Below are 8,679 nucleotides of genomic sequence, written 5' to 3'. Positions count from 1 at the left end.
CATGCTACTCAAGGAAGGAAGGGAGAAGATGGAAGTGGGAGAGTCCATTAGTCAACAGGGCTGTCTGGGTCTTTCCTTGTTGCTGCAGCCACAGTAATCTTACATCTCTAGATTTTATCTCATCCCAGGTAAGACTTCAGTTATCTAAAACTTGAGTTATTGCTTCCAGGTTTTGTTTTTCATCAAAATATTGCAAACACCTTATCTATAGTCAGCTCATCCACTGAGACATAAGTTTAAGGCAGCATCACTATTAATTCAATTATGAAAACAGGCTCACCCCTAATATTGGCAGAATTTCAGCCAGCAATTCAAATGGAGGCCTACATATATCATACATCTACATGTATTAAAGTCATATATTAAGCTAACATACTTAACTAAAACATCTAATCAAAACAACTTCTATCTTGCAAATATACCTGAATTCAGAATCCCAGAAATCCAAACCTTGAAAGTGACCCATTTCCCCTACTCTATCCCACTCCTAGTTTCTCCCCATACCACAAGCAGTCCAGCATACACGTGTCTAGAAAATTCCATCCAAGGTCCTTGAAATGGTCAGCACTTTGTCCAACTCTTGGCCCAGGTTTGAACACACAATCTGCATTCTCCACATTAGGGAGAAAAGTTTCAGGAAAGAGGTTCACAAAATTTAGAAGTTGACTTGCAACCATGAGGGCAGGAAATTCTTAAGTATTATGTACTCAGAATATGTTCTGTAAGTAAAAAATATGGGTTCTAGGTAGTTATACTCTTTTTACCCCAGGACTTTTCACTCCTTGGGGAGTGAAAGATTAAAGGAAAGGACCCTAGTGGGGCCCTTAAAGCATGGAACCAAGGGCAAGAGTCCCTTTTGCGGGAGTGCAGGGAAGTAATAATGAGAACACAAACTGCAAGGTGTCAAGCAGAAAAAGAAAGATGGAATTGGCTTATTGGACCATCTTGGAAGACCCAATCATGATAATGTTATTAAAAGCTATGGAACAGTTCTTGGTATAATTGAGCTTTCTTTTTCCTAATAAGGCAACCCAAATTGTTTATATTTAACTTGCCAAGAAGTCTTATAAGAAAAGAAAATTCTAATTTCAATTGATAGATTTTTTTAATTCAGGAGAAAACCGCTAAAAATTGAGGTTTATATTAATAAATAGGTATGTTAATATTAAACAACTTTATGGAAGATAATGAATCATGAAGACAAGTTTCAAGCAAACATTCATTTGTTCATTCAACAAATATTATTAACATCTTTATTTGGGGTACTAGGGACATAGCAGCAAACAATTCAAAGTTCTTAAATGCTTAAGTTACTTGTATTCTTTAGGGTCAGTGTACAACTCAACACACTATATTTCTTTAGGGTCAGAGTACTATATTTTTTAGGATTGAGTAGTGATAAATTCCATAACAAAATATACATTGGGGTGGAAGTAGTGAGCAATAATCCCTTCAAGACTGAGATACATGAGCGGAGATATAAGTGAAGGAAATTGAGTATAGCTGTAGGAAAAGAGCATTCCACACAGAAGTAATAGTGAGGACAAAGGCCTAAAGGTGTGAATAAGCTCAGTGTAATCAAAGAATAAATAGAAGGAAAGTATAGCCAGATCTAAGTATGGAGGAAAGTAGTTAAAAATAGGATTGAGGGAAGGTAAGTATTGGCCAGACTGTGCGATGTACAATGTGTGTCTAGAGTGCAGGACAGAGGTCTGGATTCTGGATTAATATTGAAGAATAATTAGTTGTAAGTGACCATCAAAGCCCCAAGAAAAACAATTCACCCAAGGAACTTAAATACATTGAAACTAGTTAAAACTGGGAGAGATGCCCTAGAAAGTATTGATACTGAACACAGGGAAAGGAATCAGCAATGAAGCCTGGAAAAGCTGCTAGTGCACAGATGTGGTGTGAGCATTCCCCAAGGTTTCATGGTAATTGAAGCTTTAGTCTACAGTGTGGTACTACAGGAAGGTTGTGCGATCCTTTGACCTATAGGGGGTGCTTAGGCCATTGGTGGTGTGTCCTCAGGAGGAAACATGGAATGCTGGATGTACCTTTCTGCTCCTGGTTAGAAATGTGATCTCTCTCCTACCTGTGCTCCCACCACAGCTGTACACCACCCTCACCAGAGGAGTCACCCTCACTCGATGGAGCTACCCAATCTTGAACTCTGAACCTCCAAAACAGCCAGCTAAATAACCCTCTTTTTCTTTATAAGTAGCCCATGTTACCTATTTCATTATAATGATGAGAAGCTAACACATAATTGATCTTTTCCAGAGAAATGGAGTGGGCCAAGGTTAAATACTAAAGAGAAGTCAGGTCAAATTAAAATTAACATAAGTCTACCAGTTTTGACAAGCAGGAAGTCACTGGTGGCCATTGGCAAAGCGATTCCTATGCAGTAATGAAGCAGAAGTCAAACTTCATTGACTTGAAGAATGTGTGAGAAATGAATAAGGAGATCCTAGCAAATTCAGATTTCCTAATCAAGGATCTCAGCTGTGAGAGACATAGAAAAGATAGGGAAGCAATTTCAGGCTGACTCAGGGAAGCATTTTTATTTGGATAGAAAAATCGAAGTATGTTTATTGGTTAAGAAAAAGGAGATAAGAAAACAAAGAGGTTTAAGAAACATATCCAAAAAAAAAATGTTGTTGGAGCAGGCTTCTCTGAGTCCAACACTTCCTTCCTGTGAGCAGACCTCTCTCAACCCCTTTAATTACTCCATCTCCATGGAGGATGAATGACTTATTAGAAAGTTTCAGGGTGGAAACAGCTACCTTGATTCAGCTCTGTCCTTCATCTTTATGAGACTGAGCCTACCAACAGAAGGCAGGGTTTATCCTCTGCCACTCCACGCTGTCATTTTTTCTTGGGGAAGCTCCCATCCAGCACTTCCCAAGACCTCCCAGTTTGGTAACTCAGATATCAGGCCCATTTGACCCAAACACCAAGCCATATCCTCCAATCAGATCTATCCTCAATAACACTGTGGCTTCTGTCTTTATTCTTTGATTTACTTTTTGCAAATTATTCAGCATCCAGGTGGAAAAGACAGAGAACTATTTACCAAGGTGTCCTTGAGGACCTCAACATTAGTGATAATTTTGTAGTCAAGATATGAAAGGAAGAGGAGAAAATTTTACTCGAGAATAAGTGAATACGAAAAGTTATTTTTCATCTTCTCAAATCAAAAAGTAGGAGAGAAAGATGGGAGTGGGAAATGGACGTTGAAAATGTTCACAACTGATATCTTCTACTTTCTCTGTGCAATTGAAACAAAGTTATTCATGACAGTGAAAAAGTTGAAGACTTAAAGCTTTGAGGAGATTGAAATAGTACTTGAGAAGATGAAGCACGCCAAGGCAAGTATATAAAGCAGGGTTTATTTAAAAGCGGTAGCATAGACTTCTCCCAGGAGGAAGAAGAGGGCCATAACTGGTATACTAGTATCCCAAGAAGTGAGGGTATTCTGCCTTTTTTGTAGGTCTCAGGCTTCCTTTGTTCTCCTGCTTTCTTTCCCTTATCTCTGTGACTAGGCCCAGGAGATGCTCAGTGGGATGGTCAAAAAGATGAGAAGCAGATGGACTGGAGGGGCCAAAGTGCAGTGATCTGGGCAGAAAGGGGGCTAAATTAACAACTCCCTGTAGGGAGAGACAATCCCTTGTATAGGTTAGGTTAGCAACAGATTGGAGCAGGTGTTATCTTGATAACAATGGAGGAAGGTCTCTGAAAGCATTAGCATTTTAATCCCTCTCCAAATTTCTGGACTCACTCAAATTGGCCTCCTTGATCCAACCTGACTCAATTTACCTGTATATACTGACTGCCTGTCTAATTTTGGCTTCACTAGTTCCAAAACAAACCAAAGGGGGATCAAATGGCTATATTATCAGCTTATAATTATGGTTACATCTAACACTCATGATTCTTCCCTGGGTACACTTCTGAGAGAAGAGCAAGGGCTTGGGACCCTAGACTTACATTGCAGCTCTGCCAATAACTAAGACACTATGTGAACAGCTGAAGAAGATGATGGTGGCATGTAAGCAGCTGCTAAAGTGGCTCTCAATGGTCCCCTCCTCCTCGTGTTCACTCCCTGCTGAAATTCCCTCCTCTGTGAGCTAGATCTAATGATTCACTTGTAATAAATGAGATATAGCAAGAATAATGAGATATCACTTGCAAAATTAGGTTATAGAAGACTGTGGCTTCCGTCTTGTTTCACTCTCCTGCCCCACGTTTGTTCTGGTGAGGCAACCTGAAGAGGCACACATGGTGGGGAACCAAGGGTGACCTCTAGCTAACCATTGCCAGGAACTGAACTTCTCAATCCAACAACCTTCCAGGAACTGATCCATCCAATAACCACAAGAGTGAACCTGACAAATGATCCCCTCCCATTGAGCTTTCAGGTAAGAATGCAGCCTTGGTTGACATTATGAATGCAGCCCCGTGAGAGATCCTGCCATAAACTGAATGTTTGTGTCTACTCCCACCTCCCCACCAAATTAGGTTGAAATCTAATCCCCAATAAGAAGGTGCTTAAAATGTGGGACCTCTGGGAGGACTCCAATCTTATAAACGGGACTAGTGTCCTTATAAGAGACCCCAGAGAGCTTACTTCATCCTGCATCCCTGAGAGGGCACAGTGAGAAAACAGCCATCACTCTACATATAAAGGAAGCCCTCACCAGATACCAAATCTTCCAGCACCTTGATTTTGGATTTTCCAGCCTCCAGAACTGAAACAAATAAATGTCATTGTTTATAAGTTACCAGTCTGTGATATTTTGGTTATTAGCCACATGGAGTAAGACATTTTCCAAAGCAGAAGACCCATGTGTAAATTTCTGACCCACAGAAACTGTGAGAAAATAAACTTGTATTGTTTTCAGCCACTAGGTTTTGGTGTGATTTGTAATGCAGTAATAAATGGTATAAGCCAGATGTGGTGGCACATACCTTTAATCCCAAGAACTCTGGAGGCTGAAGCAGGAGGATCATGAATTCAAAGCCAGCTTCAGGGGCTGGGGTTGTAGCTCAGTGACAGGGTGCTCACCTAGCATGCATGAGGCACTGGGTTTGATCCTCAGCACCACATAAAAATAAAGATATTGTGTCCACCTATAACTAATATATATATATATATATATATATTTTTTTTTTTTTTAAAGAAAACAAAGCCAGCCTCAGCAACTTAGTATAGCCCTAAGCAAATTAGCGAGATCCTGTCTCTAAATAAAATGTAAAAAATGGCTGGGGATGTGACTCAGCAGTAAAGTGCCCCTGAATTCCCTGGTTTAAACATAATAAATAAACACATAAATAAATAAATAAATAAATAAATGGTTTGAAACCTGCTGACAATCTGGTGGGAGATGACTGATCCTTTTCAGACAACCAAGAGATGAGTTCTTTAATATAATGTCATTCGAACGGCGTCGGCGGCGACGGGTCCTCCTCCTCTTCCTCCTCCCTCACCCCCTTGCACCTCCTTTTCTTCCTCTTTCCTTTCCGGCCGGATCTCGTCCACTTCCCCTAACAGCGGCCCGGATCTTACGTAAAGGCATGACTTCCCGGCACCTCAGGGAAAATAGGGTGCAAGCCCAGAAACTATTTCCCCACCACCACTTGTTGAAAAACTGATTTGAAGGCGTCTCCGGGTGTGAACAAACGGAAAGTGCCAGGATTTGATGTGTCTCTGGTTTTGCGCTGGAGACCCTTCACTACTAAGTATCAAGAAAAAAAAAAAAAACTGGAAACTAATCCGAACTAATTCAAGATTAAAATGGAACGATTTGTAGTAACAGCACCACCTGCCCGAAACCGTTCTAAGACTGCTTTGTATGTGACACCCCTGGATCGTGTCACTGAGTTTGGAGGTGAGCTTCACGAAGATGGAGGAAAACTCTTCTGCACTTCTTGCAATGTGGTTCTGAATCATGTTCGCAAGTCTGCTATCAGTGACCACCTCAAGTCAAAGACCCATACCAAGAGGAAGGCAGAATTTGAAGAGCAGAATGTGAGAAAGAAGCAGAGGCCCCTAACTGCATCTCTTCAGTGCAACAGTACTGCGCAAACAGAGAAAGTCAGTGTTATCCAGGACTTTGTGAAAATGTGCCTGGAAGCCAACATCCCCCTTGAGAAGGCTGATCACCCAGCAGTCCGTGCTTTCCTGTCTCGCCATGTGAAGAATGGAGGCTCCATACCTAAGTCAGACCAGCTGAGGAGAGCATATCTGCCTGATGGATATGAGAATGAGAATCAGCTCCTCAACTCACAAGATTGTTGACAAGGAGGTTACCACCATTGTGATCAAGATAATAATGTGGAGTATTAAAGTTATGTGTTGATTGTGTGGTTCATTTTTATATTTATTTCATTTAAAATCATGTGATGCAGAATAGTTTTGCAATGTGTATATAGTTGCAGGCAAAAAAAAAGAAAAGAAAAAAAAACCTCACTGCAAAACTTACTATTAATTAATTTTAGTCACCAATGGTATAAAGCAAAACTTAGGTATAAGAGTGTGCTAGGATACCTGAAGTCTGATGGTTATCTTTAAAATTGATGGTTTTTCTCCTGAAATGTTCGTGCATGGAAGAACTGCCCTGCTTTTTTAACCCTGTTGCCATGTATGATTATTCCTTGTGAGATTACTTAATTATTTGGATTGAAGACTAGCCTAGGAAATTGAAGCTGCTGCCAGGCAACACCACTTACAGTAACTTAAAGAAATTATTTCTGATTAGAGGATCCTCTTCAAAATGGAAGAGATGGTAGGAAACTGTTCTTATATCTTCAGATCCCTAGTAGAAATGACTGTTTATTTTGAACAGTTTTATTTGTATATGAAATAGTTACCTAAGTACCCTTCAGTTCCTAATTCTTTTCTCCCCCTTTTTTCGGGCTTGTATTTAGTTAGCAGCTTCTAGTGACCAAAAGACTAAAATCTTTCTTTTAATGTCAGTGCCAAAAAAATATTGGGGATTTTGCAGTGACAAGATTTTAGTCTCTTATTATAAACACAAACTTTTGAACCATAGCTTTCATTTTAAGCATCATCTTAAATTTGTCTTGGTGTCACTTCAGGACTGATGTTTTAATTTAAACTGATAGATATTTCATGGTTGAGTTTCCTCTTTTTATGGAGAATTTGTAGTAACTTTTTGGCTGACAGATAAATAATAAAGAAATTGCTTTCTACACTTTTAATTTTTCCATAAAATTTTATAAGAGTTTATTTAGGTAAATAGACTAGACTAGAAACAAGTTTACTTTCATTTTTATCTGCTTTGCCTCTGGTGGTATAAGGTTTTTAAACATGAATGGTAAACAATTGTCTAGAAAATCTGGTGAGATTTTTGTAGTGGAGATCTAGCAGTATCCTGCATAGCTGTTTGGGTGAGGAAATAATCAGTTCTGTTAAAGGTCAACCATGTTCAGAAAATGATCTCTTCCTGAACTTCACTGTCCTATACAGTTGTCAGAGTAGTGTAGCCCAGCTAAGTTCTCTCCATCAGAGATCCAAATTATAGTTTTTAAAAATTTAACAGCTGAAAACTTGAACCAGAGCTTTATTAAAAATTGTTAGTTGTTTGAAAACATTCAAGTTAAAAATATTGATAAAATTTATTTCTATTACAAAGCAGTGACAAATGATGCTCTATGTGACTTTTAGAGGGAGTTATCTTTGAGGTCATTTTTACCATATATCTTCATTTAAAAAAAGAAAAAACCAAAGTGAGTAAGAAAATACTAAACATCTTAAATGTCTTAAAAATTTAAGTTCCTAATTCAAATGGTCAGAGTGGCTATCTAATATTAAATTTTCTTTTTTCATTTTTAAAAGCCTGCTACCAAAATCACTTGTCAAAATTTGAACTTTTAATTTTTCTCATGTTTGGTTATGTTAAAGTAGCACAATAAATGCTTAGAGTAGTGCTCTTATTGGTAAAGCACATGCAGGAGGAGACCAGCAGCAAAACAACCAAAATGTGTTTTGCTTTTACTTCTTGAAAAGAATTTGCAGGCAACCATGTTTAATTTGAATTTTTTAATATGGTAGAAGATCTAAGAAGCTAGGAAAATAATTGAGTTATCTAGAACATTTTCAGAATACAAAAATAAGTTTAGATATACAATCATTCCAATTTTTTGAAACTCCTTGTGATTTAGACTACTCCCTGTTGTTTGGGTATTATTTGCACTACTATTAACTATGTAGTGGAAAACCAAATTAGAACCCAGCAAACTGATTGATGTTACACTAGAAAAATCAGTAATTGACATTTGAGTTTCTAGCAGTTATTTCTTATTTGATGATAATTTAGGTCCTGTGTATTTTATTGTGTTCTTTCAGGCTCCTGACTGTTCCCACATTCTCTGTATCTAGGGACATAGTCCATTCTGTTAGGATTATATCGTGTCCTTAGAAGACTTTTCCATCCTAAAGTGGGGGGAAGGGGTAATATTAGTGTTTCTTTACTGATTATGAACCGCTCATTCCCTGAAACTGGTTAACTTTGTCTTGTGGTTAAATAAGAATGATTGTTTTAGCCTGCTCAAACTGATAAAGATCCATGAAACCATGATTGGCATATGTTAGGTAACAAATGAGAATGTCCAAGAGGCATATGCTGCTTTGGAGGTAGAGTGAACATGTGTACA

At 38.5% G+C, this 8,679-nt stretch overlaps 1 protein-coding gene across 1 annotated transcript; it reads left to right on the top strand.

Annotated features, from left to right (window-relative positions):
• The first annotated feature begins 5,443 nt into the window (after positions 1-5,443).
• Positions 5,444-6,372, top strand: LOC124080092 (CGG triplet repeat-binding protein 1). Its single transcript, XM_046425937.2, has one exon. It carries the CDS (start codon positions 5,798-5,800, stop codon positions 6,299-6,301), a length of 504 nt encoding a protein of 167 aa, XP_046281893.1. The 5' UTR covers positions 5,444-5,797; the 3' UTR covers positions 6,302-6,372.
• The last annotated feature ends 2,307 nt before the right edge of the window (positions 6,373-8,679 follow it).

Source organism: Marmota monax, unplaced genomic scaffold (assembly GCF_021218885.2).
Source record: "Marmota monax isolate L192 unplaced genomic scaffold, Marmota_monax_Labrador192_F-V1.1 WCK01_AAM20220418_F8-fsc00604, whole genome shotgun sequence".
NCBI classification, from domain to species: domain Eukaryota; kingdom Metazoa; phylum Chordata; class Mammalia; order Rodentia; family Sciuridae; genus Marmota; species Marmota monax.
The sequence above is the reverse complement of the archived record's forward strand: the minus strand, read 5'-3'. Positions and strand labels throughout refer to the sequence as shown.

What these genes read in the sequence shown, in the direction of transcription:
- LOC124080092 (XM_046425937.2), top strand. Translation starts at nt 5,798, where the DNA reads ATGGAACGATTTGTAGTAACAGCACCACCTGCCCGAAACCGTTCTAAG.